Raw genomic sequence first — 17,696 nt, 5'->3', positions numbered from 1 at the left:
AGTACTGACGTGAGTACTGACGTGAGCACTGACGTAACTGCTCACGTCACCACTGACCAACTACTGAACTGACCCCCGGCTTGCCTACTACTGTATCATAGCAAATCTGAGTCCGAACTAGCCGCTAGAGCCAAGGCTACTCGAATATCATTCTTGGTCCGAGATATTCTTGGACGACTTACATACAGCACCAATTCCGATGCCACATTACTACTTGGACCAATGGATAGACGGATAATAGTGGAGTTGAGAAAAGTGAAAATGGAGAGTGGAAACAGTGGGTTGTGGGGAAGTTCAGAACTCCAAAACCATTCTTATTTAATACTGAACTTGGGTCAATATCTTCAGCACTGAAAGTTCGTGCACAAATCGTTTCAAAGGCAGCAATTTGTCAACAGCTGAACTAGCTACCGTAGCGCTCTTGCTTTTCTGTACTGAGACAGACATGTCACGACTCAACTCAATACCAAGAATTCTAACCCATCATGCTGAGAAGCACCGCGAGAAGGTGGCTTCTCAGGTCCGGGTGGGCAATAGTACGTCTTTCTACAGCGATATTTTAATCCCATCCTTAAAGCGTGGGCCATGTGGACCCAATGAGTACAAGATTTGGGGCTCTTGGCTCACGTGCTATTTTGTTACCTGCATTGGAAGATGACTGACTCCCAAAATGCTCAAAGACCTACGCGGACCTCGAAAAACGAACCAGGCGTGTAGCAATTCATCTGGTGCGTGCCGGTATAGCGCGAGGTAACATTGTAGCGATTGTCCTGGGCAGATGTCTCTGGGCCATCGAATCCGTGCTCGCAATACTGCGAGCAGGTGCGGTGGGGATGCCCTTGGATCCGCGTTTACCGGCATCAGAACTGGCCAAAATTTTGGGGCATAGCGGCGCAGGCGTGATCATCACGGATGGCCGCCACTTGGCGACAGTGCGCGCCGCTGCCAGAGAGGGAAGCATGATTATAATAACCACCGCGAGTCCCGATGTGGTCAACATGGAGGGAGAGTTTCGGATTGTGCGGTATCAAGACTGGGCCGAAGATGAGTGCGTGACCTTCGATATCAACATTGACGACCTCGGGGATGATGAGGAAGCCTTTCTGCACTACACTTCCGGGACAACGAGCTTGCCCAAAGGGGTGTTGTCGAGCCAGAAGAGTTGGATGTGGAACGTCACCAGCGTTGCTTCAGCAATTGGCTTGACTCCAGGGGACCGGTTCTTTTGGCCGCTTCCCCTATTTCATTGCTTGGGCCATTCGTTGTGCATCATCGCCACCGTGGCCGTGGGTGCCAGCGCCTATCTCCCTGACGCCGATCAGATACCGTTTAACAGCCTCTTGGACAGGCAGGCTCGGGAAGCAACAATCATTGTGGGAGCGCCCGCCACATTTCATGTGTTCATTGATATGGCGAGGTTGTCAAATTCGACATCTGTGTCTTTGCCTGGGTTGCGGGCATGCATTTGTGCTGGATCCCTGGCACCTGCATTTCTGAGTGCCCAAGTCCAGGAATTGTTTGGTGTTCCCCTTCTGAACAACTACGGTTGTACCGAGGCTTGTGGTGCTATTACTATTGGCAACCTGGGTGACTCATATGGCCAGCATTTGAGTGGAACACCACTTCCGGGTTGGGAGATACAGCTAGTGGACCTAGACGGGAACCAGGTCAACGACGGCGAGCAAGGCGAGGTCTGGATACGCGGCCCCGGTCTAATGCTCAAATACTACAAGGAGACTCGTGCGCCTTTTACCTCAGACGGTTGGTTTCCTACTGGCGACATAGCAATTCGCTCGAGCTCGACAGCTAGGACGGAGTTGACCTTAGTTGGCCGGAAAAAAGAACTAATTATCCGGGGGGGCGAAAATATCCTGCCTAACGAGCTGGAGCGCGTCCTGCTTCAGCATCCCGGTGTGGCCGACGTCGTCGTGGCCGGCATCCCACATGGATTGCTTGGAGAGATACCTGCTGCCTTTATTGTGAAGGGCGATGCTGATCTTGACCTATCGGCCCTGCTTGCCGTATGTCGTGAAGCTCTGCCAGACTATAAAGTTCCCGCGGGTAAGTAGCTGTCATTCCCTCACCAGAGTGATTTTATCTTTTGACACTCATCCAGCGTTTTACGAGATTGATGTTGTGCCTCGAACTCTCTTAGGTAAACCGAGAAGGCTGGCTGTGGCTTCTTACACAAGTAGACCACTCACTGTCCGGTCTAAGTTGCAGTCAAGAGACTCAATCGTGGCATTAGTGCTCGCCGAAATGGTGGGCGCATGTGTGGTAGACATTGGGCCCGAGGAGAGAGACTCAAACACGGACTGGCTTCGTCGACACTTTGACCAGCCCTTCTCGGTCCTGGGCCTGAGTTCGATGGCTGGTGTGGTCCTCCGAGACAGACTTGCCAGTCTCACTGGCTTGGCCAAACTTCCCAATACTCTCGTGTTTGACTACCCTACCCCGGCAGCAGTGAGCGAGTACCTTTACAACCGGTTGTTGGAGCTGGAAATGCCACCATCGCCCCATACAGCATCTACTACAACCTCGAATTGTGAAGTCGAGCCAATAGCTATCATATCTATGGCCTGTCGGTATCCTGGAGGCGTCTCTTCGCCCGAAGACTTGTGGCAGCTAGTCTCTGATGGCGTTGACGCGACCAGTGACTTCCCAGATGACGTCAGTACTCTTTTCAGATTCTCACATTTTCCGCTGCTTAAAAAAAATTGACTAACCAATACTGTAGCGTGGTTGGAATGTTGAGGCATTGTATAGCACTGACCCCAACGCGCCTGGCACCTCAACGACGAAGCGTGGCGGTTTCCTGCCTGACTTTGCGGACTTTGATGCTGACCTCTTTGGCATGGCACCCCGTGAGGTCTCGCCACTGATCCCCAGCAACGGCTGTTGTTGGAAACTACGTGGGAATTGGTCGAGCGAGGTGGTATGGCTCCGTTATCGCTGCAAGGTAGCCAGACCGGCGTGTTTGTAGGTATTCTGTACGATGATTACGAAGACAACGGCTTCGGCAACCACGGTGCGTTATTCCTCTTCGAAGACACCTTTGACGGCATGCCGCCTATTTACTAACCAGTCTCTGCGGCTGAATAGAGTTGAAGCACACCTCGGACTTGGTTCATCCAGCAGCGTAGTCTCTGGGCGTGTCTCATACTGTTTTGTGAGTATTCTACAACAATTTCATTGCAGTGGTAACCTCAGGAGATGAGCCCGGCAGGATATATCCTAGACCTAATTAGGGCAAGGTGTCTCCTACTAATTGTAACCTCCTATGACATGTCCTCTGCCTGAGAGTTGTTTTTTCGGCGATCGCCCATTGTTCACTTGGTTCACCTGCTACGGGTGTTCATTGTCGAAGATACCTCTGAAACGACTAGGAACAAACAAGGCGCTAACTAAAACCTCTTCGACAGGGCCTCCATGGTCCCTCGCTTGCTGTCTCAACGGGGTGCTCTTCCTCATTGGTCGCGATTCACCAAGCAGCCCAGTCTCTACGAAACAGCGAGTGTACGCTCGCTATTGCAGGAGGAGTGACGACCATGGCGACACCGCGGCCGTTCACGATGTTTAGTAAACGACGAGGCTTGTCTTCGGATGGCCGGTGCCGGGCGTACTCAAGTGATGCGGCTGGTACTGGCTGGTCCGAGGGTGTAGGCCTGATCCTTCTTGAGCGGCTGTCGGACGCCACGCGCAACGGGCATCAAATATGCTCCTTGATCCGCGGCTCCGCTGTTAACTCTGATGGCACATCGAATGGGCTAACGGCACCCAGCGGGCCTGCTCAGCAAATGTGCATCCAAAGTGCTCTGGCCCAGTCAGGGCTATCACCAGCAGACGTAGATGTGCTTGAAGGCCATGGCACGGCGACACCCATAGGTGACCCTATTGAGATTCAGGCTGTGATTTCAGCCTATGGAAATGGCAATAGCGAGGGTAATGACAAAAGCACTCGCCGTTCGATACCGCTGCTTCTTGGATCGATCAAATCCAAGTAAGTCGCAACAATGGCCCGACACTTTCATGTATTACATGGCTAACGCACAGAGCCACACACTAGCATCGGTCACACGCAAGCTGCAGCAGCCGTCGCAGGAATCATCAAGATGGTACAGGCTACACGCCATGGCGTCGCTCCGGCGTCATTACATATCCGTGAACCTTCACGGCATGTCGACTGGAAAGGTAGTGGTGTGGAGCTGCTCAGCAAGGCCAGGCCGTGGCCGTCTGTGAATAGACCAAGGCGAGCTGCGGTGTCTTCGTTTGGAATTGCGGGCACGAACAGCGTAATAACCCCGCATCATCCCGCTTTAGGAAATTACTGACTTCCGAGGTTGAAGCACATCATTCTGGAGCAGCCAAATCCTGGAGAGCAAGAAGCCCCGAAACTGAAGAACGTCTCCAACGCCTTTCCATGGCTCATCTCTGGTGCAGACGAAGCTGCATTACGCGCTCAGGCTCACTCATTGCTGGCGGCCTGGGGACAAGCAGAAGATAAAGCTCCCAGCGCCCTCCGTAACCAGGACCCTGCCGATATTGCTTTTTCGCTTGCCACCGCAAGATCTGCTCTCAAATACAGAGCCACGATATCGTACGGCTTGGGAGCCAACTTGGACAATCAAATCCAGACGGCACTCAAGGCTGTTGAACAAGGCGAACCACACCCTGACGTTGTGACGGGGCACACGAGTACTACCGGAAATAAACCCCGCCTTGCATGCTTATTCTCGGGCCAGGGCAGCCGGGTGTCAAGCATTGGCACACTTGAGGAGCTACGTGCTGCCTTTCCCGTCTTCTCCAAGGCATTCCAGGCAGCTTGTGACGAAGTGGATCAGCACTTGGAGCGCCCACTAGTACACGCTGTTGGTGATAGTACTCTGCTAGACCGTACGGACTTCGCACAAGCCACTCTCTTCGTCTTTGAGGTGGCTATGTTCCGCCTCCTTGATTCGTTTAACGTCCGTCCAGACGTGGTGGCTGGACATTCCCTTGGGGAGATTGCCGCCGCGCACGTTGCCGGTGCTCTGTCTCTTCGTGACGCTGCCGCTATCGTCACCGCACGAGCCAACCTCATGGCCACTTTACGTCCCACCGGCGGTATGATAAGCATCTCGGCTACTGAGGAGGAGGTCTCTGAGGAGCTGTCACGGTCGGGCAGCACAGCCGTTATTGCGGCTGTCAACTCACAGAACTCGGTCGTAGTATCCGGCACTCAAGAGGCTATCAAGACCATTGCAGACAAGTTCGTCGGCTTAGGGCGGAGAGCTGCTGTGTTGAGGAACGTCAAATATGGTTTTCACTCCCCAATGATGGATGGAATACTCTCTGACCTCGAGAGAGCACTTGCGTCACTGAAAGGAGAGGTGTCGACAACAATACCGCTTATTTCCACCATCACGGGGAAGCGAGCCGACGCAGCCCAGCTTAGCTCTTCGAATCACTGGATCCGCCATGTACGAGAGCCAGTCCGTTTCGCAGATGCCGTCAGCGAACTCGAATCGAACGAACGTGTCTCGGTCTTTGTGGAAGTCGGCCCGTCTGTAGTCCTATCTCCACATGTGCCGGGCGCCGTCGCCACACACAGCACAGTTGACAAGCTGTTAATTATGCTGGGCCAGCTCTGGGCTCGTGGAATACCAGTAGACTGGCAGGCCGTATTCGAGGGTAGTGGCACGCATCTTGTTGACCTGCCTGTCTATGCATTCCAAAGGCAACGATTCTGGCTGCCCTTTTCTCCGCTGTTGCCAGTGTTATCTATGGGAGCAATCGCAGCGCAGCCTCAAGCGCAAAACGCGGGTGCCTCTGGACTGGGACACGCAATGCTCATTAGCGCCACATCTATCCCGGGGACAAGCAATATTCTCTGCTCTGGCTACCTGTCAACGACCAGGCAGCCCTGGCTTCGTGACCACGTTATTGGTGGACAAACACTCATCCCAGCCACGGTATTTGCCGAACTAGCTATGCGAGCTGGCCATGAATGCTCAGAATATTCCGAATCTGAGTTGATGTTGATACTGGATGAGATGGTTGTTGTTGTGCCGCTGGCCTTGTCGTTGGCAGAGGACGAGGTTGAAGAATCTGAAGAATTACAGATTCGGGTACTCATAGGAGAGCCACAGCTTGAGGACAAGGGCAACTGGATACGAAGACACGTCGAAGTGTATTCCCGCCCTGGCGGTGTTGCAACAGAGCATGAGTGGAGGAGTCATGCCACCGGAACTCTCAAGTTTACATCGCAGCCCAACGCGGGCGGTGACTCCTTCATAAACGATACAGATCTCACAAAGGCAGACTCAGAAGTGGATGTTTCTAAAGCATACACTGTCCTGGATGATGCAGGCGTCAGCTATGGGCCGTCTTTCCAGGGCGTACGTGCCATTTGGCGTATATCGGACAGCGACCTAATAGCACAGATTGACCCGCCTCAGAATCAAGGTCAGACGTCGGCTTTCGTTCTACACCCAGTAGTGTTGGATGCCACACTGCATACACCGATCCTCGCAGCGCCAGAGAAGGTTGCTAGCGGCCACATTCGACTGCCTTTCTCTCTCCGAGGAATCCAGGTCTTTGGGGCGGCTGGTACCACTGGTCCGATTCTAGCACACATCCGTCATATAGGCGAGGACTGCCTTTCGGTAACCCTGACGAACAAGTCAACGGGTGTAATGGTCGCCAAGGTTTCCGAAGTTCAGCTGCGCGCCTGGCAGCCTCCTATTGCTGGAGGTGACCTCTACCACCTAGAATGGACCGAGACTCGGTCTAAGTATGCTCAGGCAACAATGTCTAGTTCAGCTGTCGAGATTGTTCGGGTCGAAGGCTCACGCAACGTTGATGCAGCAGCAGTCAGCAAGACCGTCCATGAAGCTGTGGCCGAGGCGCTCCGTGTGGTGCAGGAGTGGAAGGTTGAGAAAGCATATGCTGCTGACGGCTTTCGCCTCGTCTTCGTGACCGAGAGGGCGACGTCAGCTAGCGACGTTGCCGATATAGATGTGGTTGCTGCAGCTGTATGGGGTTTTATGCGATCTGCTCAGGCGGAGCTTGGCGGAGACCGGATCATGCTCGTCGACTTGGATGGAACAACCGAGTCGGAAGAGGCACTATCGTCCGCGCTCGCTACCAGGGAGGAAATTGTTGCTATACATGGTAAGAAGATCATGATTCCCAGGTTAACCAAACAAACTCCAATTCCAGAAACTCAACGCCCGACGACACTCGATGTCAACGGGACCGTCTTGATCACCGGCGGTACGGGCGGACTCGGTGCCATATTCAGCCGAGACGTTGTGTATACTTACGGTGCCAAGAGTCTGCTTCTAGTAAGCCGGTCAGGCATCGAAGCACGGGGAGCGCGTGAGTTATGCGATGAGCTAAGAAGGGCAAATGCAGCAGTGCGTGTCGAGGCATGTGATGTCGGCGACCGTGCCCAACTGGCCGCAATGCTAGCAAACCATCACAAATACCCACCCATCACTACGGTTCTCCATTGCGCAGGTGTGGTCGATGACTCATTCCTTGGTTCACAAACCACAGAACGAGTATCGCGTGTTCTGCGTCCCAAGGTCGACGCTGCGTGGAACCTGCACGAGCTAATCCCTGACACGGTACGCTCGTTCGTCCTCTTCTCATCGTATGTCGGCGTACTTGGGAACGAAGGTCAGGCGGCCTATACCGCAGGCAATGCTTTCATTGATGCCCTGGCCCGCTTCCGTGTTGCACAGGGGCTGCCCGCCTTGTCACTGGCCTGGGGCCCGTGGGCGAATGATGGCGGCATGGCCGCCAAGCTGGCAGTTCCCAACCTCCGCGTCGCCAACGCTCAGCCGTTTACAGACCAGCAAGGACTGCAGCTGTTTTGCAGGGCGCTGCAGATGCAGACGAAGACGCCACCGGAGCCGGTTCTTATACCGTTGCTGCTGCGCGGGCCATTTCCACTGTTGCAATCGACCGGTACGGCATCCAAAGCCAGGAAGGTATCTGCGAAAGGTGGTTCGAGATCAGGCGCCATATGGCGCAACAAGCTTGCCGCGGTCCCATGCGAAGGCCGCCATGACACTCTGCTGGGCATGGTGCGAGATGAGATTGCTGAGGTGCTTGGATACCGGGGCCAAAATATGCTTCCCGATAAGGTACTTGCCGACCTCGGCTTCGACTCGGTCACTTCAGTCTTGCTCAGCAACAGACTGAGGGTCTTAACCGGGTTCAATAACCTCCCTGCGACTCTGGCGCTGGATCATGATACCCCCCAAGCGCTGGTACAGTATCTCTTACCTCGCCTACAAGCACAGCCCCAGCCAGAAGTCGACTTGGAGTTGGATGATTTCACGACCACTGAGAAAGCATCAGCTTCTGGCGACAATGGCAATGAAAACAACGGAAGTATGTCATCCAATGAAAGTACTCCAGCTCCTACGGACCAAGACGACGTCGACCCCCAGATATTCCGAGGGTTAGCCACCCTTCACAGGCGGCTGTCCCATCTCGAGCAGTACACCGCTGCAGCAGATTTGCTAGCCTTGGCCGCGCTAGCAATGCCAACTTTCCCAAAGATCGGCTCCAGCGTGTCAGGTTACGCGGCGGACCCTCAACGCCTCGCGACCGGTCCATCAGGTGGCGGCGCAGAGGCGTCCCTGCCACTAGTCTTTATCGCGCCATTTTTCCCACGCATCAATATTGGTGGGGTTAGTCTCAGTGTGTATAGTGCCCTGGCGTCTGCGATGAACGGGGGAAGGGACGTCTTCGAACTCCCACACCCAGAAGGGCAGGTTGTCCCTGAGGATCTTGGTGCGCTTGCCGACTTGCACGCCGGCACAATCCAAAAGCACTTTTCCAACAAACCGGGAATCATACTCGCAGGCTACTCTGCTGGGGGCACTGTCGCATACGCTGTGGCTTCTAGGCTGGCTAGGGCTGCCGATCAGCCTCGGCTGGCGGGCTTCGTCCTGGTTGACACGTATCTCAGCATGACGGGCAGGGGCGATCCAGACTGGCTGAACGCGCTACCAGCCGAGGCCCTCGTGTCACGTCTCGGAGGCCCTAATTTAGGTGGCCGCAAGGGCATGGGCGGCGAAAGCCTCGTCGGAGATCTGGACCTGGAACTGGCCAAGGTGGGCGGATATTTCAGGACGCTGCTGGACTGGGACGTGGAGTTACATCCCCTTCCTGACGCATTACCCACGCTGTTCGTGCGTGCCCTGGACCCATCAGACAAGATGCCCAACGACGCAAACGTGTGGCGTCCCAAGTGGCCACGTGCAAACGTTACAGTTGATGTCCCCGGAAGCCATATGGCTCTCCTCGATAAGCGGTATGCTCCTGCTATTGCCGTCGAGATTCAACGATGGGCGAGTGAGCATTTGAGTGCTTGAGTACTAGCGGGAAGTGGATATTCGTGACAATAAGTCTCCTTATGTTACATCCCCCAGCCCCACCAAAAACCATCATTTTCACTTACACCGATTCCAACCAACTGTGAAGATACTCGCTAGCCGTCATTTGCAGTAGGTAGAGAATTGACCAAATTCTACTCCGTACTTTTTGACGGTTGAATGTTTCTACAGGGGTCCGTGGCTTGTGTGTACCTTGCACGCGAAATTACGATCCAGCCCCCTACCCGTAGGCGAGGGTACGTACCGATGCCCTGCCTAGCCTACGCGAGGAACGAGCGTACTCGGGGTTGACTAAGGACTTAGGCCCCGGGAGCCAATGCAATGCAATGCAATTTATTCCGCCCGGAGGGACCAACCCTAGAGGGCCGCGACACTAAGCTATTTACAGATCCTCCACTTTCGACTGCAACACCCAGAAGCCCCACATTTTGCTCCTATCCGTACATTTCAGCCTCCAATTTCGCCGTTGACAGGCCTTGCTTGAAGGCCCATTTCTCCAAGTGTTCAGCATCCTATTCTCAGCAGCTGAAGCCCGGTCTGTCAATGAGAGGCTGTATGGTGCTAGTACTGTGCACTCTGGTTTGCTAGTACTGTCATCGTTGGTCCGTGTCTAGTCTCCCGGTTGCCATCGCGAATTTGATCGTAGCGCGTACTGCTGGTAGGTTCGGCTTCCATTTGTCGCCATCGGACATCGACTTCCTCCTAGGAAGAAAGACAGATTTCCCATCTTGGTTCGATTGCATTTCATCATGCTTTCTCTTTCAGAGATCCATGCCTTACATCGAAAGAGGAAGTGCTCCACTGTCTCGATTGCTTGACCACAGCCACATAGGTCGCTTTCTGCCGCCTGTCAAGTATTGATTCATATTCAAGAATATGTCGTAGAGGCGGGCAGCGTGTCTACCTACATAGACCCTCTACCTTGCATCCCCTTCGATCCTTATCCGCTCCATATACGGGGCACAGCCGGTTCGCAAGTCAATACCAGTTTGCTCCTTAAGCCTCCCTCAACGGCCAACTTGTAGGCTTCGTCCTCGACGGTCACCTACAAGATCCCGTCCTCTAAGGCGACCGACACGCGCGTCCGTCCTCTCGAGCCATACAGAAAGTGTCGTAGCTGCAGTCCGCCCACCCAGTCTTCCGTCGCTTCCATTGTATGCTGCGCCCGCAGATTGTCAATCTGTTTCGCGCTGCCTTGCAAGATCTCTCTGGCAAGGCCGACCGTGTCTCGCAGGAGTTTGTCCATCTGCGTCCTTTCTGTAACCGGAACAGCCGAGCGACGCAGAGTTCAGTCTCCTACTAACCAAAGTGCCTTGTCGTTCTCCGTGTGGTTGAAAGCGCGCTATGCGTCTTGTCGTTTCCTCGAGCTCAATGTGCTTTTCTGTCATTCGCTTCATGTTCCCTGTCGGTTCTGTCGTTCGTCTGCTGCAATTTCGCTTTCCAGTCGTTTCCCCAACGCGGCGCTTTCTCCTTCCAGCGGCGCAGCCCAAGGCACCCCAAGGGTGTCCTAGTCCACAACCCGTTTGTTCATCTCGTGTAGGCTCGATGTCGCGGTCGTGGGTCGGATGGTTTTAAAGTGTTCCCTTGTGGCTTGTGGGCGGTAGGGCTTGGGAGCCCTAACCCGTCCCGTAGCCCAAACCAGCGGACAAATGCTGATCGGTTGTGACTCTTCTTGGCTCTGCGAATACCCGACGGCAACAGTATTCGCAGATTTCCAGCCAGCACCGCGTGGAGGTGAGAGTCGTCGCTGGCCCCCGGGAGCCAATGCAATGCAATTTATTCCGCCCGGAGGGACCAACCCTAGAGGGCCGCGACACTAAGCTATTTACAGATCCTCCACTTTCGACTGCAACACCCAGAAGCCCCACATTTTGCTCCTATCCGTACATTTCAGCCTCCAATTTCGCCGTTGACAGGGCAGGCGCGGACCCCCGCGCCTGTTATGTAAGCCTGGCAGGCCATTTGGGATCCAATAGATCCGCGCCCGGGCGCGAATTTAACGTTCCCGCGCCCGGCCGCTGACTAATAATTCCGCGCCCCTCTGCCCCCCACTGCAGCCTCCGTTCACACAACGGCGCTTATCCGGCCGCGGGGCTATCGTTACTCGTACCAAACGATGCGAAGGAGCGCTGAATTGCAAGTTATACAGTCAAAAGGACACGATTAGTGCTACTCACTATCCCTCGTAGCTGCCTCCCAGATCCGTTGCTGCTCGTCACAATCCCTCTCGGCCGCACCCCAGATGTCATCCATACCACGTCGTCCATGAGACCACCGGTTGCTTTCCATCTCCGCTGCTACTTGGGCCTCGATCCGATCGTCTTCTGCCTCCGTCCAATCTAGGTAGGCCATCATCTCTTCCTTAGTCCAATTCCTGACACCCGTGGATGTCCTGCAGCATTGACCCATGTACTTGTTCAGCCGAAGGCTGACTCTACATCAATCCATAAGTTTCCCGAATAATGAGGGTTTGCCTTGAGGAACGAAAGGCCTTCTATTTGCCTTGAGGAACGAAAGGCCTTCTAACGTGCCCCGCAGACCCCGCCCTCTCCCCCCAAAAGTTCTCCGCCCCTTGATTGGTCCCTTGTGATTGGTCCCTCCTTGCCTCCCTCCTCGTTGGTCGCTGCCCTTCCCCCCGGCTTCTGTTGCCTTTTCGCGTGCCTTATCCCACCACTAGGCGCCTCCCACCCTGTCTGCCGCCTGCCGACTCTTCCCGCCTGCCGAACTCTTCATCGCGTCACCTAGCGCGGCCGCCTTGACTCTTCAGCATCACCGTCCAGCCAGCGCAACGCCTCCTCAACGGTCCTCTCGCTCAGTACCTCGAGCCTGGCCTGTGCGGCAGTCATCTCCTCGGGGACCCGGTTGCCCACCAAGTCTCTGTCCCGCACCTTGGACACGAGCATGATGCCGTCTAGAGTTCGGCAGCGCGATAGCTGCACGTACAGGCCGTACGGGTCGCACTGCGAGGGCACCACCGTTCCATCCATCTTCGTCGTCCGTGTCCTCGCAGCTCGAGGGCCACACGCTCCAGCGTTTTGCCCTGCACCTTGTAGTCCGTGCACGCGAACGCTGCTGCGCACGGCAAACCCTTTCGGCTGACGTCGTTGCGTTGCCACGGCCTTTTTCGCTGGCACTGTATCTTAACGGTCATGGGTGTCAACAAGATCGTGCCCGGCGGCATCCCGACGAAGTGGAGATATCTCGTCGTCTCCGATTCGAGAATGATCCCCGCCGGCGGCCCGAAGTGGATCGTCATATCGGCCGAGATCCGATGCCCCGGGTACGCCTTGTCGACAATGACCTCCACCGCCGAGTAGCTCGCGCCGTTCACTAGCTTCAGCCCCTGGTGGGTGTTGTGGTTCACCACGATGGGCATCCCGGCCACGAACATGAAGACGGCCGGCACCGGGATCGCGCTATCGTCGCCCTGGTTGAGTATCATGATCGCCTCTTCCTCCGTCGGCAGCTCCTCCTTCCACTTGTGCTCGGAGATGAAAATGCGCATCGTCGACCGCTGCTGGACCCGGAACGCCAGGCTCGCCTCCATGTTCAGGTTCCACCGATTCCTATTGAGCGGCGTCACCACGGTGATGCCCGTCTCCCAAGGGATCCGCCTTCCTCCCGGTAGCACCTTGAGTTGAGGAGGTTTAGATCCGTCCGATCCTGCACGCCTAGACGGATCCGCTTCAGCAGCCTCTGCAGCTCCGGGTCGCCGGCGGCGCGCATCTGCTCGTCCAGCATGACGACCGTCGTGAACCTCTTCCACAGTGCGTGCGCTTTGTCGTGCTGGTGACGCTGCTCGGCCTTGAACGAGTTGTCTACGTCCCACGAGATGGCCGCGCTAGGCAGGACGATCGACCTCTCTTGGACCGGCCGGAACTGCTGAAAATCTCCGCAGAAGAGGACGATGGGGATCCCCCCGAAATCTTGCCGCGATCCGCGAAGCCGGCGAAGCCGCTCGTTCACGGCGTGCAGCGTCCGCGCCCCGAGCATGCTCACCTCGTCGATGACGAGCATATCCTTCTCCTGCCAATCCATTCGAGACTGGCCGTGGATGAACCGCTCCGCCTGTTTCGGCAGCCGCACCCCGTCAAGGTCTTTGACCATGTTCGCGCCCCCCGCCCCTTGGTCTTTAGTGAACCCGCAGGCGGAGTGGATCGTGATGCCGTTGATCCGCGCCGCCGCAGTCCCCGACGTCGCCGTGATCAGCAGACGATTCGAAAGGCTCTTTTTACTGAACAGCTCGACGAGTGCCTCGATGATTCGCGACTTGCCGGTACCGCCCTCGCCACCGACGAACTGGCGCAGCTGGCAGGCATCGCCCCGTCGGTCTGCTGCATCAAATCGAGCTGGCGGCATATTATCAGAAAAGCGATGGACTGCCTCTTGTTCAGCGTCAGCCGTGTTGCCAACACCTTGCCCGCCGCGAGGAAGGAGGTTGATGGGCCAAACTGAACGTCCATTCCCGCCCCTGCGTCGATAGCGGTCTCGTCGGAGTCGGCCATCGTCATTTCGACCTCGTCCTCCCGAAACCGGTCATCACCCTTCGCAACGCTGCGCGGCGATCGCTTTCCCAGGCGGCGGGCGTGCTTTGTATCCCTGGATCATCCTCTCCTCTCCTTCGAGGCACTTACCTGCTGCGACTTGATAGCCTTGACCTGATCCTGCGGCGGTAGTGCGGCCCCTGAAAATACCCGCCCTGGCATGCTTAACCGCCTCTCCCTCGTTCGATCAGCGCCGTGGCCTCGAGCTCGGCCGTCGAGCGCAGCGCCGATTGCTGAAACCGACAGAGCTGCTGTATCATTGCCATGAGCTCCGGCGACTTGGCCGTCACCTGATTCGCTCCCACTGCACCTCGGACGACGTCGATGAGCCGCGTTGCGTCTCCGATGCTGTTGGGCTGATATGTCGCTGCAGACTCCGCGCCCGCCTCGCCTGCTCCACCCTCCTCGACGTGTGCGACCGTCGGGTCGCCATCGCCGGACGAGGCTGCCCATTGCTTGGCGTCGCGTTTTGCGTCTTCGGCGGATCGTCGAAGCAGCTGCACGTTGTCGACGAGACATGATATTCTCGGGGCCATAGCGTCTCGAGCCCGCGCCCAGATGCTGTTGATCTCACCTGTTCCTTCGCCCAGGAAGGACTCCCACGGCACGAACAGCGCAAGATGCTGCACGGCTGCCCTTCAGGGGGTGGGTTAGCCTCTCCGATAATGCCCGCTGACAGAGCAGTTGCCATACACACCTCCGGTAGCACGACTCGTCATCGTAGGTGAAGTCCTTGCTCAGGTAGCCGTCGAGGCAGACGGTAGCGTGCTTGCCCGGCCGCCTGAGCACCTGAACCCAGCGTCGTCCCGGCGCCCATCCATCCTCGAAAGACATCTCCCCAAGCCGCCCAGCTCTCGTCGTTGCCGATGCGTTTCAGTCTGACGATCGATATGTAGTCATACAGGCATAGGCCTTTCAGCAGCTCTCCCGGTGCTGGTACGCCTCGACGTGGGAGATTCTCAGGCCTTCTTCTTCGACGACGACCGACTCATCCAAGGTGTCATCCATAGCCGCAGCGCCACTGGCTTCTCGGAGATGCCGCCATCGCCGAAAGACTTCCCAGTACAGCAGAGAACAGTTCAGGTACGCCCACGCGCTGCTGTCGGTGAACTCGGCCGGATATCCGAGAAGGTGAGCGACGACCTCGACCTGTGATAGCGGACGCTCCGTGAACACGCGGTTCGCCACTCTCATCAGGAACTGTCGCGTCCTGTTCCCTTGACAGGGTCATCGGTGGCAGCGTCTCCGCCACCGTCCCGCCCTCCGTTGGCCGTGCCATCACCTGTTGAGGCGGCCAGGAGCTCGGCCGCGGCCGCCACACGCTTCCACACCGGGTCCTCCACCTTGGTCGCGTAGTTCGTGACATAATAGATGAGGGCCATTGTCTTGCGCTGCGTCGCAATGAAGGAAATATCATGGTTGTGCCGGAGCCCGACAGCAATAGCCTCGTTCCATCGATTGACCATGCTGTGTGTCCTCCGGATCTGCAGCACCCCGTCTGCCGTGAGGGCGGTCTTGTCGACTAACCTCCATGGCGCCTTGAACCGGCAGAGGTCCCCTTCCGCCCTCCTTTGCCCAAGGAATACTTCACACAGGTCGGGCTATGCGTGTGCACCTGCGTCGCGCCGGCACAGAAGTTGGCCTCCTCGATAAACGCGGCCGAGAACTGCGCGGCGTTGTCCAGCAGGGAACCAATACCGCCCGTCACAGATCGCTCCGCTTGCACGGCGCAAAAACTTTCCTGGTCCAGATCCTGCCTTGCACGTCAACCCGGCCCCACTTGGCCATCAGAAGAGTACTTCAGGCTCCCGGTGGCACATCTTAGGTAGGCATTCTTACCTCTGAGAAGACGCTATCGATGTATCGGACGATTCGCTCGCGATACGCCGCCTGATCCTCCCCGTGGATGTCGGCAAGCATCGAGCTGAGATGCGCGTTCCCGTGCAGCCAGAGCAAGCCGTGAACATGAAGCGCCCTCGTTCGTTCGTCTCCACGGCGCCATAGTACTTGCCGATGCGCCCGAATACCGACTCTTCACCGACCTTCACGTAATGATCGAAGAACAGCTTCATCTCGCGGTGGAAGAACACGGCCGAGCTCATGGGATCCGATATCGCCAGCCGTGCCCGCTTATACGCATCCCCAAGGCCTTCTAAGAACTCCTCGGCCGCGTCGGGATCGCGTGTGCGGTATGCCGCCAGTCGCAGCTTCACCGGGTTCGTAATGTCGTTCGGGTTGATGGTGAACCAGATGGCCGGCACGCCATATCCGACGATGAGCGACTGGATTTTCCGCCGCATATTGAGACGGACCTCTCGACATGGGCTGCCGGTGGCCGTAAAGCGAGAGGCTCCTGAGAAGCTCCTTCACGTCACCATCGGTCGTCTTACCCGAGCTCTCCAACTCGACCCTCGCCGCCGCTAGCCTTTCTGTGGTCATCGAACGCACGATGCGCTCTACCTTGCGGAAGTTCTTCCTCCCACACTCAACATGCTGACCCGGCGGTTCCTCGACCGCACCCCATGTTGAAGACGAGAAATGCGAAGATGTGGTGCAGTGCAAATCGACCACCATGGCGCCGGAGCACGATCTCGGCCCACGCCTGAAGGTTCAAGCTTCGAGACGATAGGGCCCGCACGGCCGTCGTCGGCACCTTCACCAACAGCGTCACAGGCAAACTGCAGCTTCTCCACGTCCGCGACGTCTGGCGGTCCGTCGAGCGCGAACATGCCAGAAGACGTCACCTCGTTGATCGCTGGAACGTTCTGGTCGGGGCAGGCGTCACTTCCATCGCGAACCGCGCCTTCTCCGTTGGGCCCGTGACCTTCACCCTGGCCGCCGGCTTCTTGTCCTTGGTTGAGCAGGGCGAAGAGCTCCTCGATCTCCACCGCCCCTCCTCGTCCACGGCGCGTTCCGTGGGCGGCACAACGTGCGCCGTCCGCGCTTTCTCCCACCCAGACGGCTCGTTCCGCTCCATACGATCGCACACCGACGACGGTACCCCGTGTATCGAGTCTCCCAGCTCTCCATCTCCGCCGCGTCGATCTCGATCTCGGCGTAGTGGGGGTTGTTCCGCTTCAGCCAGACAAGGGCCCTCTCGACCACCCGCCGCCTCACCGACAAGAGACTCGACAGGTCGCTCGGTGCCGGCTTCTCCGCGCCCTGCCACGAGATGTGGATCTCGTCCAGTGCTTGCAAAGGGGTGCGGGAGCACTTTGGTGGCCAGCTCCTGCACATTGTTCGGAAACACCGTGATGTGGCCCTGACATGCCTCGGATACTTCACGCTCTGCCTCTGCCCGCCCGGAATGCTATATCTCGTGACAAACCCGTAACATGAGTTCAGCGAGATGAGCTTCTCTTCGACCGGCGTCAGTCCCTTGAGCTCATCGGGGAACATGTGCTCGCAGCCAAGGCGACTGTGAAGGTGGATCGCCGGCGACAGGCTCCTGCGCGCCAGGCATCGGCCACACTCGGCGCACACCGACACGGACTCGCCCTCAGGAAAGCAACTCCGGCATGAAAATGGTGAGCGGCCGCCCTTTGGTACGCAACTTGACAGCCAATGATCCCATGTAATCTCCTCAACTCTCCTCTCGTACACTTGCGGTAGCACACCATGCAGGTCCGTATCGGCAACGTGCTCGCATCGTGGAACGCCTGATAGAAGTCTCGCACCGTCGACACCTTCCTCTCGAGCGGTATTGGCGTGCACCACGTCTGATCGTTAGACAATCTCTCCTTCAAGGCAAAGTCTTCCT

At 56.8% G+C, this 17,696-nt stretch overlaps 3 protein-coding genes across 3 annotated transcripts; 2 read left to right on the top strand and 1 right to left on the bottom strand.

Annotated features, from left to right (window-relative positions):
* Positions 1-485: 485 nt before the first annotated feature.
* Positions 486-4,398, top strand: HRG_09742 (AMP-binding enzyme domain-containing protein; the record flags this gene model as incomplete). The annotated part of the gene is made up of 16 exons (XM_044868213.1): positions 486-536; positions 681-822; positions 865-1,373; positions 1,644-1,761; positions 1,828-2,061; positions 2,117-2,155; positions 2,249-2,486; positions 2,655-2,670; positions 2,738-2,864; positions 2,984-3,032; positions 3,103-3,169; positions 3,423-3,516; positions 3,664-4,000; positions 4,067-4,191; positions 4,244-4,292; positions 4,347-4,398. 16 exons carry the CDS (start codon positions 486-488, stop codon positions 4,396-4,398), a joined length of 2,247 nt encoding a protein of 748 aa, XP_044716794.1.
* Positions 4,399-6,014: 1,616 nt separating this feature from the next.
* On the top strand, positions 6,015-9,371 carry HRG_09741 (KR domain-containing protein; the record flags this gene model as incomplete). The annotated part of the gene is made up of 5 exons (XM_044868212.1): positions 6,015-6,261; positions 6,349-6,444; positions 6,628-7,152; positions 7,201-7,325; positions 7,569-9,371. 5 exons carry the CDS (start codon positions 6,015-6,017, stop codon positions 9,369-9,371), a joined length of 2,796 nt encoding a protein of 931 aa, XP_044716793.1.
* A 2,762-nt stretch (positions 9,372-12,133) lies between these two features.
* Positions 12,134-17,335, bottom strand: HRG_09740 (PIF1-like helicase domain-containing protein; the record flags this gene model as incomplete). Its single annotated transcript, XM_044868211.1, has 16 exons — positions 12,134-12,303; positions 12,480-12,525; positions 12,580-12,958; positions 13,024-13,771; positions 14,106-14,572; positions 14,634-14,725; positions 14,921-15,153; positions 15,219-15,420; positions 15,464-15,505; positions 15,552-15,689; positions 15,776-15,860; positions 15,968-16,261; positions 16,456-16,538; positions 16,600-16,879; positions 16,938-17,165; positions 17,265-17,335. The coding sequence occupies 16 exons, from the start codon at positions 17,333-17,335 to the stop codon at positions 12,134-12,136; spliced, it is 3,558 nt and encodes a 1,185-aa protein (XP_044716792.1).
* Between the last annotated feature and the right edge of the window lie 361 nt (positions 17,336-17,696).

This window comes from Hirsutella rhossiliensis, assembly GCF_020360975.1.
Source record: "Hirsutella rhossiliensis strain HR02 chromosome Unknown scaffold00013, whole genome shotgun sequence".
Lineage (NCBI taxonomy): Eukaryota > Fungi > Ascomycota > Sordariomycetes > Hypocreales > Ophiocordycipitaceae > Hirsutella > Hirsutella rhossiliensis.
This window is presented reverse-complemented; position numbering and strand designations above follow the sequence as displayed.